We start from the raw sequence: 17,233 nt of genomic DNA, 5'->3' as shown, positions 1-17,233 counted from the left end.
GCCTGGTCCTGCCACAGCCTGGGTCATGACTCTGACATGCAGCATTTACAGCCCACATCTCAGGAACGGGCTTGGAGGTATTATTCATTGCTTGAGGCTGCACTACCAGGACCAGGTACCTGGTGCAGCACACCCAGATGCATTGCATGGCCCAGGGATAACCAAAAACTTGAAAACCAGGTTGTTTATGTACAATCCACAACTGCAGGGGAGTCATTTTCCATAAAGGCTTATGTGTGTCTACATGCAGAAACATGGTATATACACATGTACATGTGGGAGTACAATGCCTGAGATATATATATAGTACCACAAGGTGCTTATACATTGGGGCATTCACATGAAATAGACACAAGGAAATTGCCTGGCCCTGTGGGCCAGTGCCGTGCTGGCCATCTCATCTGGTCAGTCCAGTCAGCAGCTAAGCTGCCGCAGAGAAGCCTTCATTATGCCTCTTGTCTCTAATGTCCTAACAAGCCTTTGAAAGGCAGGACCCACTCTCTGGGTGATCTCTCCATAATTTTAGTGGCTCCAGCAATCTCTCAGCAGCCGTTCCCTCTGAGACACATCTTTCCCAGCTTCACTTGAGTCTATTTGATGTGATTCTGTTTGATGTGCGTCCCTTCCCCCCTCAGATTCACAGCCTGCCATCAGCTGTGGGCAGCCCTGCTCTCCAGCCCTTCCCTCCTGGCTAGGAAGGTAGGAGCTCGACTTCTGGGAAGAGAAGAGATTTCTAGAGGAGAATGATTTGGGGTACTCTCAGAGAAAGGATGATGATGAATGTCTTACCCACAAAACTAGGAAAGGCGTCATAGTATAGTTTTGAAGCACCCACACTACACAATTCAAATCTTTGCTACAGCTTTGTGAGGTGAGTATAATTATCTCCACTTTACAGAAGCTGAAAACAAGGCTTGGAGAGATTATGCCATTTCCTAGAGTCTGAAAGTTTTTCCTTGCCATAATTGGGCTAGAACCGCCCAACTTTAAATCAAACACAGTTGATGCCAGGGCAGACAGGTGGTATGAGGGACAGAAGCAACCAGATGATGGCAGCAGGAATGGTCAGAATTGAAGCAAACTAGAGAGTACACAGCTGGCTTGTAGGGGCAGCCACTGCTCGGCACCAACAGACCAGCTGTGTTGGATAGAAACGCAGGGACCATGTCACTGTGCTCATGGTTTCTAGAGCGAGACTTAGATTTTGATGTGACATCTCATTGTTTTTCTGCATGGCCAAAAATCTTACAATACCATCAAGGTCAAGCATAAGACATCTATAGTGTGGACACAGCTTTCCTACCCCATAACCTGTGCCCTTTGGAGCGCTCCATGCCACTGTTAAACATGTGGACACAGCACCCATGCCCCCATAAGATAGGCTCTGCAAGTGTACACTGGTCCTCAGGCTATGCCCAGGTAGTTCCAACATGGCACAAGGCCATCTATCTTGCAAACTAACTCAGCCTGGGATCCAGGCATTGGATGTTCTGCTTCACACCTGGTAAGGTAAAAGAACACGTGAAGGGAACAGAGGACACTTTCTCACCACTGAGATAACAGTGGGTGCTTGTCACAGGGATGTAGTCCCAAGTGCCTGGTCCAGGAGGTAGCACTGAGGGTGAGCTGACCCTGTGAGCCACTTTCTGGGCAAATCCTGCTCAAATGAGTATCCCAAAGAACAGAAGACCACAGTCAGTGTCCTGTCTGTACTTCAATGGGTGGGACTGGAGTATAGCTTTCTCCCCTGAATGGAGCCAGAGTGTCTCCAGGTTAAAGGCTCCTAATTCTCATTTGCTCACAAGTGGAGCACCCTAGAACAGCCCAAGCCATAAGTGTCAGATCCACCATTAACTCACGCGGCACTTGGCCCCCTTGTCCAGCAGCCGTCCATCTCCTCCTCTTCAACACAGTGAAGTCTGGACCCTCTGTCCTCTTCCTGCAGCATCACAGTCACACACACACACACACACACACACACACACACACACACACACACACAGAGAGAGAGAGAGAGAGAGAGAGAGAGAGAGAGAGAGAGAAATGGATACTTGTTGCCATCAACCGTCAGAGAGTAGTAAGACCCCAGCCAGAGGCAGCACTAGATACCCAAGGCACCCGTTCCAGAGTCAGTTATTTTTATTCCACCTCAGGGAACTCATCCTGTGTAAGTGTCACCATTGAGACACACTTTGGAATCTAAAAAACCTTTCCAACAAAGCCGCGGAGGACAAGGCCACCTGTTGCCATTGGTGTCCCTAGAGGTTACCCACGGAAGCTTCCTTTAGCTGAGTGTGCAGCGGTGGGAAGCAGGGACAGCACCAGTGCCCACCAACAGATGGATGGTTAAGTCACCCATGAAGTGGTTACAGAGCACAGAGTATATCCAAAAGGACTGGTTTGGAAAGAGGTGGTGGCTTCTTAAATGAAAAAGTTCTCCAATAGTACAGTAATATGATAGCATATTTTTGTGTTAAAAACTGACATGAAGTGAGTGTAACTAGTAGTGTAAAAGCAAATTCCATGAGCTCTGCTCAGAAATCACCTTCCATCTGTCTCCCAGGCCTCTTTTTCAGTTCTCAGAAATGTCTTGTCCCCCATGAAAACTGTCACAGCTGTGACTTTTAAGTTCATTGCCAGATCACAGAAAGCTCTAGGTATCTCTCTCAGCTTCAAACTCACTGTTTCCCTCCAGAAATTAGAATTGTGATCCAGTATGTTTCCCAATATTTGACTTCATTCATGAGTCAGAGTTCTCCCCAGCCTTAAAGTGGACCCCTACGGTAGTGCCCTCTCCAGCAGCCCTTGCCTATAACCTCTGCCTGTTGGAGTTTATTGAGCTTCTAGGGTGAACTCGAGGTGGACCTTGGCTGGATCTCTTTTCTGCCTGAGTTCAGTGGTGAAACTCTGTGCACCCAATGCCCAGATTTATTGGGTCTGGGCTTGTGGCAGTGGCTATCCTGCATCTACCTGCAAAGCATACATCACCTGCTGCCTGCCCTTCAGACACCCCCAGTGCACCTGGCCAGTACCAGTGTCCTGGGAAGCCCCCCTCCCTCTGCTCCAGATACACAGCTCTCCACAGGCTTTCCCCAGAATCCTCACAACAGCCTCTCGTCTCTGCTAGGCTGATCCTCCATCTCTTCCTTGTGGATTTTAGAGCCTCTCACCAGTGTGTGGTCAGTTTCTTTGAAAATCCTTAACTTGGTTAGCAGCCTCTCTTTGGAATTTGCTGTCTGAGAGGTCTTTCTACTTCGTAAGAACGAAATTCTTCTCACATGAGCACTGGTGATCAATCTGTAATGTGTTATCACTTGTAGAAGGGAGAAGGAAAGAGGCATCACATTTAAGGGTATCAAACCAGAAACCAAAACAGAATTCCTGGTCTTGTCTTTCATCCCCATTACCCTCCCTCTCTCTCCCCTCCCTGTCCCCGAGCCAGCAATTTCCCCAGGTGTATCAATGTCCTGGTATCTTCAAACTCACATATTGTCAACTGAGACTCAGGCAGTCAACCAAGACTCCCTCCAGTAATCAGGAGTCATCTTCCTTGGAGGGTGTGGGGGACTTCAAATAACATTTTCCCCTGCCATATATGTATTTGTATAGTCAAAGAGGAAAATCTGAAAAAATTATATACCTCATATACCGAATTGTTCTCTCCCAGGAGGTAGGCTGCTGGGGGTACTTTTACTTTTTTGTTGTGTTCTTCTATACTATTTGAATATTTCATAGAGTGCCTTTTAGTTTTTTTGCATTTTTAAAATTATACAAGACATTCAAAAACATCTTTGCATTTTTAAAAATTCATATAATTCACATAAAGCAACAGCCCCCCTGAAGGTCCTTCTGCCTTTCTGACTTCCCTCTCCCAAGATAAACACTGATATTCATTATATATGGAACCTTCCAGACCCCTAAGGATGCATTTGCATCTAAACACACACAGAAGGAGCTCTATATGTCTTCAGAAGTCTATTTATACAAATGTGATCATATTGTTCTGATTTTTATCACTCTCTTTTGTGCAAACATGATGTGTTGAAGATCTTTCCCCATCCACACATCTAGAAGTTCCCTGCTCTCTTTAACAGTGACGTGATATTTCAAAGGACACTTGCAGCATGGTTTATTTATTCATCCTTCTATTGAAGGACATTTAGGTTGTTTCCAGTTTCTCACCATCACAAACAACCCTTTGATACACACCTTCAATCTGCTTCCTGTATGCTCCTGTATAAAGTGCTTTTCTCAGATAGATAATGAGTTCCGGTACTGATAGGTGGAAGGGCATGCTCACTTTTAATTTTAAGAGATGTTTCTGAGTTACTTTTACAGCCAGAAACTAACTATAACGAACAAGGAGAAACCCCTGACTGCCACTTGTCTGCTGCCTGAGCAGAACAACCAGTGATGCTGAAGTGGCTGGCACCCCACACTCGTGCTTGGTCTCTGTTGGTGCAGTGTACTTCCCTCCATCTCCCTGCATTCAGCCTCACTGTCTCCTGTTTTCCCCTCTGCAGGTTCAGCCCCTACGAGTGGTATGATGCTCATCCCTGCAACCCCGGCTCCGAGGTGGTAGAAAACAACTTCACTCTGCTCAACAGCTTCTGGTTTGGAATGGGATCCTTGATGCAGCAAGGTGGGTGCCCAGTCTCCCACCTCCTGTCTCAGGAAGGGTATCTTCCTTTCCCAGAAGGTCCAGCAGCCTCTGTGGAGTCATCAGAGCCAGTCCATCCTCCAGGGGCAAGCTCCAACCTCACTGAGCTGCCAGGAGGTTGGAGCCACCCTGGTGTGTGTCCTGGACCCCAAGATCCACCCCACTACGGCTCTGGCTGAAACTGTCTCAGCATCTAAGGCCAAAGCATGTCAGCCATCTGACCTATGCCTCTCTGCCATAGAATCAGGCTGAACAGAGTTGGGCTGTAGGTGGAAAACACTGAAGGCAGGAGGCTAGACGGGAGGCCATTGCAGGAATGAGATGAGAGCTCAGGGGAGGTTGTGATCGTGACTGGGGAGGGCAGAGGTAACTAAGAAAACTTTAGGAAGTAGAATAGTCAGAACTTGGTAATCATCTGCGTACTGGGAACTGGAAGTCTTAGGGGTCAGTTGGGGAGGAGACTTCCACTGAGTGTATCAGAGAGGGGACCCACAGAAGAACACACACAGTTCCCTTACATCCTCTGGAAGGACCATATGCTCCTCCTGACTCTGTACAGGCAACTAGCCTTTTGGAGTTATCTACAGCTACTAATATACCCAAGAAGCAGAGCATCTGTTCTAACTTCAAGGTGTCAGATGCAGAGACATGGAGGGGTTGGAGAGCAGGCACAGAGGAGGCCCAGCAAGTAAAGACCCAAGGGAGAACCACCCGTCCGAGCCTGCTGGCCAGAGGCCATGTGCCCACTGCCTTTGCCTATGGAATTCTACATCCAGGGCATCTTATCTGGGACTGGGGGGCGACCAAGTCTCTGCCTGTGTTAGAGATATGCTAACTAGGGCCAAGGACAAGAGACTTCAACAGATAAAGAAAACCTCCTGAACATTCGCCTGGTCCTTGGGAGACACTCATCAGTAAATGCCTAATTGATTAATTAACAGTATTATTCTGAGTGTCCTCTACACATCATGCTCTGTGCTGAGTACTTGAGTAAAGAAGAGGAAAAAGTGGCTCTCTCCTATACCCCAGAGATCATTTGGTCCCTCAGAACCCAGGGACAGGCTCCAGCCCCAGCTGGAAGGCCAGCTGCCTGGCAGAGCTTCCCAAGAAAGCAACTATAAGGAGCTCTTCTCCTTTTGGGGGCAGCTGAAGCCCTGGATGGAGCAACTTCAGGAGGCTGAGAGCAGCTGCATGGAGAGGAGAGCTGGGTAGCTAAATGGCTCCCAGCAGTTGGGAAGTGACAGGCAGTTTTCAGGGGAAATCCTCCACCTGTCCCCGCTATTATCGAGTGTCCTGAAGCCTCACCTCACTCTATAACCCATCATCTTTGTTCAATGACAGAGGGAAGGACGTAGAAGCCCCTTATTGCAGTAATAACGTCCCCTCTTTTGCTGCCTGCTACCATTCAAAGCCCTGGCCCCCCAGACACTCCCCTCACAGTTTTGATTAGGAAGGAGAAAATAGTTATATATTTGAAAACTCTCCCTTGAGGTGATTTCTTTGAGAAAAAAAAAAAACATCCATATCAAAGCAGATGCTTTTTAGTTTGCAGATCTAAATATTCTGGAAAGTTCAGGAGTCACTTGCTATTTAAATCTCTTGAAAGCCACCTAGTTAATTACTTCAGTTAGAAGGTTTCATCTGAATTATGCTCACTCCACACCCTAGGTCCTGGAGGAAGAGCGATATATTTCAGCAAAGAGCTTCCAAAAATGTTGATTTTTCTCCTGCTGCCAAGCATCACATAGCAATCTCATATTTGTATACCACTTGTACTTCTGATGCATTTTCTCCTGAAATTATATCATTGCAGCATCACAGTGTTTCTTTGAGGCTGGGACAGAGGAAGGACGACTGGTCGTGCTCTGCAGAGCCCCAGATAGGGGAAGGAAGTGTCTGGCAGAAGCTCACGCAGAGTGTTGAGAACAGAATTCACTCAAGTTTCCAGGGTTTCTTCCCCTACTTTTTAACCTGGACCACAGAAGTGGCCCATGGGTAGGCAGCGGAGGGCTGACACACCCTGTGAACTGTTGTGTATGTCTGCATTGTTTCAGAGTAGTGGCACTTAAATTTCATATCAGAACCACCTGGACTGCTGGTGCCTGAGAATTAGCATTCCTAACAATTTCCCAAGGTGGTGCTGGTGGTGGGCCCCACTGCTGAGAGCCATTTTTATGAAAGTGGCAATGGAGTCCCCAACCCAAGTGACTCAAGCAGCCCACGTCTGCACCTTGTAAGACACCACTGTCTCCTTTCTTCCAGGGTCTGAACTGATGCCCAAAGCTCTGTCGACACGCATCATCGGTGGCATCTGGTGGTTCTTCACACTCATCATCATCTCCTCGTACACGGCCAACCTGGCTGCCTTTCTCACAGTGGAGCGCATGGAATCGCCCATCGACTCTGCCGATGACCTGGCCAAGCAAACCAAAATCGAGTACGGAGCTGTGAAGGACGGAGCTACCATGACCTTCTTCAAGGTGAGAAGCTTTCCTTTCTGTTGCAATGCCACAAACTAACCCGCCACAGACGGTTCAATGAGCACAAAAGAGAGGGATGGTAGGGTCTTTGTCCTTCCACATAGATCAGAGCCAATGAGCCAGAAACCTTTAGGGTTCAGTCCCTCCCTGTTTCAACCACTTGACTTTGGGGAACTGTGTTGATATGAGCTATACAGGTAGGTCTTGGCACAAATTCTGGAAGTTTCTGTACCTGGGACAAGTTGTATGAGTTATCAAGGGAGGACAGGTAGAAAAAGTGAGTGGGTGAAGGGGAAGGATGGGTGCCCAGACACACTGGCAGGTCCCGGAATAGTGGCCCTTGTCTTAGGGTCTCTGTACCATCCAACGCCAAGGTGCTGGCCTGTAGTTGGGAGGAGCTGTCCACCACTGAGAGAATAGTGGGGTATATGCCCAAAGGAAGGAAGGAGGCTTACAACTCAAATGACCAGTTATAAGCACTGCTTACTTAGCATATTACACTCTTAGAATGCTGGCATCTTCAGATAAAGTCCCTGTTATCTGCCCAAGTGACCATTCCAATGGGTATCCAGCCATGACTTCGCTACTTCTGTCTTGAAAGTGTTGGCTCAGTTCGCCAATGTTTTTTCACCTTCTGCCAGCATCGACCTGTCCTCTGAGAGCCAGTAGGCATCAATGTGCATCCAGAAGTAATAATCACAGTAGCCGCCAGCACTGAGGCTCGCAGTGGGACTGGAGCTACACCTAGTGCTTTGGTTCATTTCACCTTTACAAGTCCTGTGAGGTTGGTGCTGTAATTATTTCTATTTTACACATGTGGAAACTGAGGCTCACAGCAGTTTCCCATCCAAAAACTCACAACTGGTGGAGCCACATGCTGCCCTAAGTCTGCCTTTCACCAAAGCCTGGGAACTAAGCCAGTGTTGCTGGGACTTCCTACCACATGAAACACTTCCTGCCCCTCAGAATGTCTGGCCCAGGAGGTCTGGGTGGGAGCTGAGAATGAGAATTTCTAATAAGATACTGAGTCCTGTTGGCACAGCTGGTCCAGGGAACACACTTTGAGAACCACTACTCTCATGACCTCTCAGAAATGATCAGGACTTGGAGCCTCTGTAGCTGCAGATTTGTTCGTTCATTCATGAATCACCTGTCTCTTTCAGTCCAAATGCCAGATAGTTCCCTTCCTCCTGGTCACGAGCTCCCCATCCCTCAGCCCCTGCCTCCTAGACTAAGCCTCTGAGTGATGGATTGAGCCTCCAGGGGGCCCAGAGTGAAGAGAAGAAGAAAGAATGGAGTGGGAAGCCTTCCATAGAAACCCCTAACACTTTCCTCATCAAACCTTGTACACCCCTCCTTGAGGCTGGAAGTGGCTTAGTGAAGAGAAAGGAGGGGATGGGGACCCCTCTAGATGTTGCTACTCTAACCAGAAAGCTGCAAACACCATGTGTCTAAGAAGTCACAGTGTGTATTTAGAGCCAGGGGAAGATAAAAGCATCATCAAAGAGATGTTATGAGCTTCGTGGGACTCTGTAAGTGTGTATGAGTGTGAGCAAATATGATTCCATGTGTACATATACACAGCTGCATTTGTGCAGGTAGCAATAGATACTGCATGAAAAAGTATATTTGTATATATTGGTGTGCGCATGTGTACCGATGGCTAAGAATCTGCCTGTGTAAGTACACATCTATCTGTACTTAGACATGAGTGTTTACATAGTGTGTGTGGGTGTGTGTGTGTGCGTGAGTGTGTATGTGTTGGTGAGCTTTCCTGATATGGACATATGAGTGTTTGCAAGTATGTGCCAGGGTGTCTGTATGCACATGTACACAGAGACTAGGTGTGCTCAGTGTCCCGTGGGTGTGCCTAGATAAGTGGAAGAAGGGAAACTATGTAGTGATGTGTGTGTGTGTGAAGGCCACTTCTGCATGTGTGTCTCCATGAGTGTGTGTGTGTGTGTGTGTGTGCACCTGCTTGCCTGTCCCCAGGCTGCAGCCCAGCCCTTTGACTGAGCCAGAGCCTCTCTCATGCATTACACATGAGCCTGTCTCTAAGCAGGGCTCCCGATCAAAGGGAAGCGGCATAAATAAGCCCGACACGGGCTCATTGCCGCTGATTGGATGCCCTCGCTTTCCTCCATGCTAAGATGCTCAGATTGGCTTCCCAGAGCCTGGTCCCAGCTCCCTACCGAGACTGTCCTCTGCATCAAGCAGCACTTCCCGCAGCCTTCTCCGCCTCCACCCTCCTTCCCTGCAAATGGCATAGCAAGGAGGGCAGAGAAGGGACACAAATGCTGTCACCCAGCTGGGCTTCTGGGGCTCAAGGGCTCATGCTCACAAGGGCCCTCTGACCAGAAGCAGCACCTGCATGTGCCCCTGAAGGTCTGACTCCATTCTCATTCTCTCCTGGGTCAATTAACCCCTCTCTGTGTCTGGCCACTCTGTCTCCTGCCTGCATTCACACGAAGCTCCCCTAACCCAGATGTCCTCCCATGGCGGCAGCAGCATCAGGGCCATGATGTGGGTAGGAAGGAGTGTGAATGTGAACACATTAACCTTGGGTTAAAAGCATGACACCCACCCACAAGGTGTCTGGACAAACCTACTTCCTCCCGCATCCCTTCCCTCTGGAGCTGGACCTCCTGGTCATGTCTTCCCCAAGAGCAAAGTTGGAGCCTGCTCATTATTGGAGAATGTTTGCAAGTTAGAACTGAAAGGAGACCTGACTTTGACCTAGAGAAGTGGAGATGCAGAGGAATTGAGTGTTTTGCCATAGAAGATCAATGGTAGAGCCAGATTCAAGGTCGGACATACTATCTACACCCACAGTGCCCTCTCCCATATCTACTCAGAGGTCTTCTCCTGGGAAGGGAGGTTCTCTGGCCTTTCCAGGAATATATATGGCAAGGCTGATACTAGGATTGGACAAACATCAGTTTGGGGAGAAGCCCAGCATTCTAGGAGATGCTCATATTCACTCATATCAGCCTTATACACCCCCGGGAGGTAGATTATTATCATCTCCATTTTCCCCAAAGGGAAAGTAAGGCTCAGAGAGGCTAACTGACTTCCCCAAGTCCACACAGCTGGTGAAATTCAAAGCTGGGATTTGAACCCCAGTAGTCTGGCTGCAGTGCCAATGCTCTCTGTAAGGATCCTGTCAAAATCCTCAGGAGTCACTCAGGAAAGAATGAAGCCAGTCAGTTGAGGCTTACCCACAATCCAGCACCATCCTGGCACACCATAGTTGCTGAGAATTAACTCATGATGAGTTGATGCTGCTCTAGAATTAAAGGACGGAGTTAAAAGTTGGCAGAAGCCAAAAGGATCAAATGCGGGAGGTAGTGTTGAGAACCAGGACCAAGCAGGTGGTGTCCCATGAACATCCCAAAGCAGGACTGGTGAATTTCATTTCTGTGGTCCCAGAAAGGCTGTGAACGGTCTAATCGTCTCCCTTGGCTGACAGTAGAACACAAAGGGAGGGAGGTGCCCACTACTGCCCAAAATGACAAGAGCAGGAAGCAGGATATCAGATTCCCAGCACTTCCATACCTCTCAGCCTCAGCCACAGCCCACAGGACGCGTGCCTGGAGGCAGCCGCATCACTCCAGGGGAGGTTCTGCTCAAAGTTGTCAGGGAGCAGCAGACATCATAAACAACATTTCCTGTGTTGTCCTCCCTCCGTCTTAGAAGATAAAAATTAATTAGGAGATGAAAAAGGAGGCCTTTGAAAGCACCATTTGGCTGTAAAAATATGTAGGCAAAATGTAAAGGGGAATATAGAGGAAAGCTCTTTACAGGGAGTACCGGGAGCTTTGAAGCCAGAGGATGTAGGAAGACAGCTGCTGCAAAGATTCAGCCCTCTACGGTCGGAGGGGTGGGGGAGCCCTGAATCCCAGGTTCCCCCACCCCAGGCATCCTCCTCCACCTTGCACAGCCCGGGTCATAGCATCTGACCCTGGAAGATGCTTGAAGGGGCCACCCTGTCCGTGCCTCACCTCCCAGCTGCAGAGCAGCCTCTTCCCTGAGCTGGAGAGTCCAGGAGGATGCTCCTCCATCTCAGCTCCAGCTTCTCCAGACCCACTTGCCAATCCCTTGGTGGCCTTAGCCCTGTCTTTTAGTCCAGGTAGAGTAAGGAGACAGATGTGTTGTGACCAGGCAGCATTCAGTGCATGCAGCCTGGCACAGGCAGCATCAATCTCAAAGGAGACCGGAATGTGAGCCTTGAGTGATGTCTCTGTGGGGTGACGTTGGATAAGTCACTTCTCTTCCCCAGGCCTCAACTTGCTCACCTGTACATTGTGGCTGCTGGGTCCCCCTCCCGCTCCCTGCAGCAATTTGCAAGAGGATTGCCTGAGCCACTATCTTACAGTGCTTATCCCAGGGCCACAAATGCTCTTGCTCTGAAGTCACCTCCTGAGGCAGATGACTTAACACATGTTGAAGAGGGACCAGCCAGTAAGCACCTGGAGGCTCCTCCAGATCCCTCTGCACTGGACCTACTGGGCTTTGTAGGGGACATTGATGTCATAGGGTGGCTACCTGCCTTTGTTCAGGACGAAAAACTTGGGGTGGAGTTGGAAGAAATTCAGAAAGCTGAGGAAAAAGGAGTAGCAACAGGTACAGGGCAAAGGCCAGTGGTGACAGGGAAGTCCCGGAAAAGTACTAAGTTACTGATGACCTCCCTGTGCCTTTGTGTTCTCATTTATGAACTGAGTGTAAGACCTAGCTTCATAGAGTTCTTGAGATGATTGTATAGGGTCTTTCATACATACAGTTTAGGATGTTTGACACATACCTGAGATAAAAGGCATGCAATAAAATTGACCATCTTTATTTTTTATTGTTTATTGTTGCAAACAGGTGATACACAACCCATATGCATGACTTTTTGGAAGCCATAGATCGCATTACTTGTTTTATATAGATTTTTTTAAAGTTAGTTGCCAGCACTTTAAAATTTGAAGGCTTTTGCATTTTAAAAATTCACATTTCCAGTCTTTTGAAAATGTGAAATATCTGGCATTACTGAGCCGGTTCTCCTGCAAAGCAACAGTTGTTGGGGGCTTACAGGCGATGTCTGTCTTCAGTTCACAAATCCCGCTTGGCCTCTTTAGTTCTTTTTGTACCCAGCCTGGCCCAGTCAGCATTTGAGTTTTTTACCACAAAATATCATGTCATTTAATTTGCATAGCCACCTCTGCGCTGTGGAGATTATTATCCCCTCTCCCTTATCCCCTCCCTACTACCCTTTCTTATTTCTTTCTATCTTCTTTTCTTTCTTTCTCTTTTTCTTTCTTCTTCCTTTTCTGCAGATTCTAGAGATTGAACCCAAGAGGCCTCACGCTGAGCTATACCTCAAGCCTCTGTGTTTGTTTGCTTGTTTTTATTTTGAGACAAAGTCTCCCTAAGTTGCTAATTTGCCTAGGCTGGGCTTGAACTTGTAGCCTCCTACCTCAGCTTCCAGTCATTGGTATGTGTTTCCATATCTGGCTTTGCACCCTCCTTCTAAAAGGGAAAAGTGAGCTTGAAAGAGAATTAAGGAGCCTGGAAGCGGATAATGCTACCAACCATGTACAGAGACTCAGGGGGCAGGCGTGTGGTTAAACTCCTCACACGCCTCTTCTCACTTGATCTTCACAGTCCCTACAGTCAGCGTTCTTAAGCCTTGCATGTTACACATGTGGAAAATGAGGCTTATAGATGAGACATCTCTAGACTGTGGTCACAAAAGGAACTGGCATTGCAACCCAGGCTGATGTGACATCAGAGTCCCTGCAGGGAGCTGACCTCTGCTTCTGTCTCCACTCCAGCTCTGCCATCCTCCAGCCAGGAACCCACTCAGGGGCAGGGGTCCAATATTTCGGGCCAGCCTCAGAGGCTGCTCCTGGAGCAGAGCCAGCGAGCCTGTCCTCTCTAAGGGAACTGTAGCATCAGGCAGAGGCAGGGGACTCAGACAGAACTGATCCCCATGGAAATAACCCGAGAGAAGTGATTAACTGCTCTGGGACACGGAGCCGATAAGGCCAAAGACTCCACATCCAGGGATAAGAAAGCTAATTAATTTGGGAAAAAGTCTCTTTTCTGATATGGAAAAAGCTCCAGGTCTTACATGGAATCATACCGCTGCTGCCTCTCTGCACACATTCCCTAGGATTTAGCTCCCTTCGAAATTTATACATATATTTATATATGTATATATAGACTTCTATACATTCTCTTGTACAGAAATGTTAAATTCTCAAGATTAAGTATCTTCAGTTGGAGAAAATCAATTTACTTCTTTGAGGAGGCTGGAAATGAAAGTCGTGAGCCTGAAACTTACTTTCTTGCCAATTTTTCTGATAAAAAAAAGCATCTCTGTCCTGGCAGATCGCCCTGTATTGGCTGCTCCAAATGATTCCATTAATTGATTTGGGTGAGTGGCCCTGAATAATCCTTATTAAGGTCCCACCAGAGCAGGAACAGGCAGGATGATGCAGGAGTCATAGTATGTGGGACTCCGTTCCCTAGGGTGGAGTGGCTACTGCTCCGGTCAGTGATAGGAGCTCAGGCCTCTGGTGACCCGGCTGATGGAGAGGGAAAAGCTGAGATTCCAGGAAGGGCCCTGGCTTGGTTTCTTTCTGCTTCCGATGTGTCAAAGGGGGACTTTTCCCAGTTGGGCCCAGAATCTCAAAACTGCTCAAGGACAAGAGGACAGAACTTAAGGAAAAACAGAAACCATGAGCAGATGTATTGAGAATGGGGCTCAAAATACAGAACCAGAACAGTGGGTGGCCATTCTAGGGAAGCAGATTTCAGACCCATCTGCCTAAATGTGATGGAGCCTGTGGGTTTTTGGCACTGGAGTAAGAGAGTAGAACTACTTGAAATCCGTGTCACAGACACTTTCTGCCTTGGTGTCCCCCTTATCCTGACTGGACTACACTCTCTGGTATCCTTTTCTGTTCTCCTCATTCATTTCCTTTACCCACTGGTGGCCTTAATATATCTGCCCTCAAAGCCCATCTGCCCAACACCCCCTCCAGCCTCCAGCTGAAACTCTTGCCTCCATTTCAAGCGCTGAATTCCTGGGAAAAGCTTACGTTTTGGTGCCAGGCAGGCCTGTGTAGAGGAGGAATAGGAGGGGGTGCAGCACAAAAAATTTGGAGAAAGAGATGCTTCAATCTCATTCTGAGTCAGGAGAAGTGAGGTGGCCTCCTGAATGGCTCACTGGCTACTTTTGTACAGACTCCAAAGTTACAGATGACTAGTTGTGTGGGAAAGTGTGTAAGAAGGAAGGGATGGATGGGGGCTGAAAGACGAGGAAGGGTGGATGGACAGATGGTTGGATAGAAGAAAAAAGAGGTGGATGAACATGTAACAAGCTAGGTGAATAGACAGACACTTGAATAAACTAGTAGTGTGTGGGTGGAAGTATGACCAGATACCTGAGGATTAGGAGAGGGGCAGGATGGAAGCCTGGATGAATGGATGCATGGGTGAGCAGATGGATTAATACATGGATACATTAGGAAGTATAAGGAGAACCCTGATTTCTTCTTTTTTTGGTTCCCACCTCTGGTAAAATTTGGAAAGCAGAAGAGCCAGGAATGTCAAGGAGCTAAGGAGCTGGAGTTACAGGAGAGATAGCATATATAGGTCATGATAACCAAAATACTACAGAACTTGTGAGCATGTGTGTCTGGAAAAGCAGGGATAGTTGGATTAGATAGCTCAGTTACAGGAATAGTTGAAATTAATGATTATCTGAAAAAGCAACTAAATCAGGAAGAGAATAGCTCATGTTAGTATTTAGGTGAGAGAGTACATTAGTTATCTACTGCTGTGTAACAAATTATCGAAATTTAGTGTCTTATGTATCATCTCCCCGTGGGCCAGGGATCCAGCACAACTAACTGAATCCCCGAGTTGAGGGCTTCTTCTAAGGCTGTGGTCAAGATGTTGGCTAATGCCACAGTCATTTCAAGGCACAGCTTCTAAGCTCACGTGATTGTGCAAAGGCCCTAGGTCCTCCAACTGGCTGGACTGAGGGCTTCAGCTCCTCACTGACCATCGGCCAAAGGCTGCTCTCTCTTGCCTTGGGAATTCCCCAAAAGCAACCCATGACATTGAGGAACTTGTGCCAGAGAAGAGCCAGAGAGAGCCCAAGCAAAGGGAAGTCTCTTACGTCTTATCTTGAACACATGTAATCACTTCCGAAGGAGTTAAAAGCTAGTCAGTAGATCCAGCTGGCAGACAAGTGTCAGGGATTTCACAAAGGTCTGAGTAGCAGCAACCTGTGGATGAAGCAGACAGAGAAGAGGGGTTGGGGCAGCAAGGAAGCTACCAGAAGGAGAATCTGCATATCAGAAATAATCCAGGAAGTAGAAACATAGGGGCACTGGAATTGCTGAAAATGAGGTGTATCTTTAAGGAAAAAAGAGGTAGTGGGGCACTTTGGAAAAAGCTAAGGTGAAAGAGTGGCTGAGAAGGTGCAGAGCTACAGGACACCGAAGCCTGGGAGGCAGGGATGCAGCGGGAGTTACCATGGAGCAGGAGTAGCTGCAAGGAGAGGCTGAGGACCAGAAGGGGCTGGGAGCAGCCCAAAGTGGGCTGCTCTTTGGGGCAGGTAAAGTTACAGGCAGGAAAGCATGGTTACCTGTCTGTGAAGGTGCCTCCTATACCCAAAGGAGGAATTGCTGGCACTCAGCTAACCCCATCAGATGAAACTCTGGAGGGTTATGCCCGCTGCTTTGAGGGTCCATCCTATCCTCACTGCCTTGGGGTGTATTGGGGTCTGCAGGACCAATTTCCAAAGCTGGTTTCTTGTCAGTCAGCTAGAGATAGAAAGTCCATTTTCCTCCCAGATTTCCCAACCCCTCCTGGCAGCTCGGCTTCTTCCCTAACCCCTACCGATGGCCCAGGCCTATGCCAGTCTGTGTGAGCACACCCATGCTGTCACACACACACAAGAGCCGGGCTAGGTACCAGTCAGAAGGCTGACATTGCAGAAAGCCACAGCCAGATTCGGAAACCACTGAAACAATAAGGCCTGCAGAGCCACCTGCACCTCTGGGACCAACTGGGACAGGGTGCTCCTTGCTGAGAGCAGGCAGCAAGCAACACTAAGTTCCCAAGAAATCTCACCAATGACATGCATCCTGTTCTGCACAGTCCCCAGTCAGCAAAGGACTCTCGGCCCCAGTCCTCCTTCCTCCATCCCCAGACCTCTCTGAGTCTCCCCAACCCCAGCTTCATCTTAGGGATGCTGGTTCTGCCCATGAAACATGTCTAACCAAGAGCCTGTGGTTCCAGGCTCTGAACAGACACCAAGGGTTTAAAGCCATCTGCTCTGAATGCTCACCTACCTCCCTCATGGGCTGGAGGAGAATAGACCAAAATCTAAGCTTCATATTCTTTCCCTGAATCAGTATAAAAGGGAGCTGCATTGGCTGAAATGAAGGGGGAACCAGGCCCATCGAGCTTTGCCTTCACCAGCATCCATCTCCCAGCCACCCCCCTTCACAGTGATCCTGCCAGGCAGTGCGGCTAAAGGGTTAGAACATAGACTCTGGCACCAGGAACCCTGGCTTGGAGGCCTTGCTCGGCCGTTCAGTTTCTGGGTATCCATAGGATAGTTGCTCAGCTGTACCTCAATTTTACCCTATAAAATGGAACTAATGAAGGCACCTGCCTCCTGTGGTCACTGTGAAGAGCCAGTGACCAAAGTAAAGCAGGTAAGGTACAAACATTGTTTAACACATGTTAGAGAAAAATTGAGGCTAGATCTAGCACTATGGGAGGCTGAGGACAGAAGATTACAAGATTACAACCTCAGCAGCTTAGCAACTTAGTGAGACCCTGCCTCAAAATTAAATAAAATGTAATAGAGGAGTATGGCTATAACTCAGTACAAAGACCCTGGGTTCAATCCCAGTACTAAGAAAAAGCCAATCTGAAGACTCTTTGTGCCATGCGGAAGAACCAGAGTTTCCAGAGTCTGAGTCTCAGCTTTGTTATTCCCCACCTCTGTTTGGAGACCTCTCCTTGCAAGCCTCAGTTTGCACATCTGTGCAATGGACAGTGCTCCCTTCCTCTGAAGCGTATA

The 17,233-nt window shown here is 48.1% G+C and overlaps 1 protein-coding gene across 1 annotated transcript in view; it reads left to right on the top strand.

The window, feature by feature from the left end:
- The window catches only part of Grik3 (glutamate ionotropic receptor kainate type subunit 3), a 207,202-nt gene that overhangs the window by 180,160 nt on the left and 9,809 nt on the right, over positions 1-17,233 (top strand). Inside the window, exons 12-13 of the mRNA XM_063236091.1 lie at positions 4,524-4,642; positions 6,923-7,140. Coding sequence (XP_063092161.1) covers positions 4,524-4,642; positions 6,923-7,140 — 337 coding nt within the window. The remainder of the gene's footprint in view (positions 1-4,523; positions 4,643-6,922; positions 7,141-17,233) is intronic.

The sequence above is a fragment of the Cavia porcellus genome, unplaced genomic scaffold (assembly GCF_034190915.1).
Source record: "Cavia porcellus strain 051 isolate PalLab524CR breed Dunkin Hartley unplaced genomic scaffold, mCavPor4.1 scaffold_25, whole genome shotgun sequence".
Taxonomy (NCBI): domain Eukaryota; kingdom Metazoa; phylum Chordata; class Mammalia; order Rodentia; family Caviidae; genus Cavia; species Cavia porcellus.
This window is presented reverse-complemented; position numbering and strand designations above follow the sequence as displayed.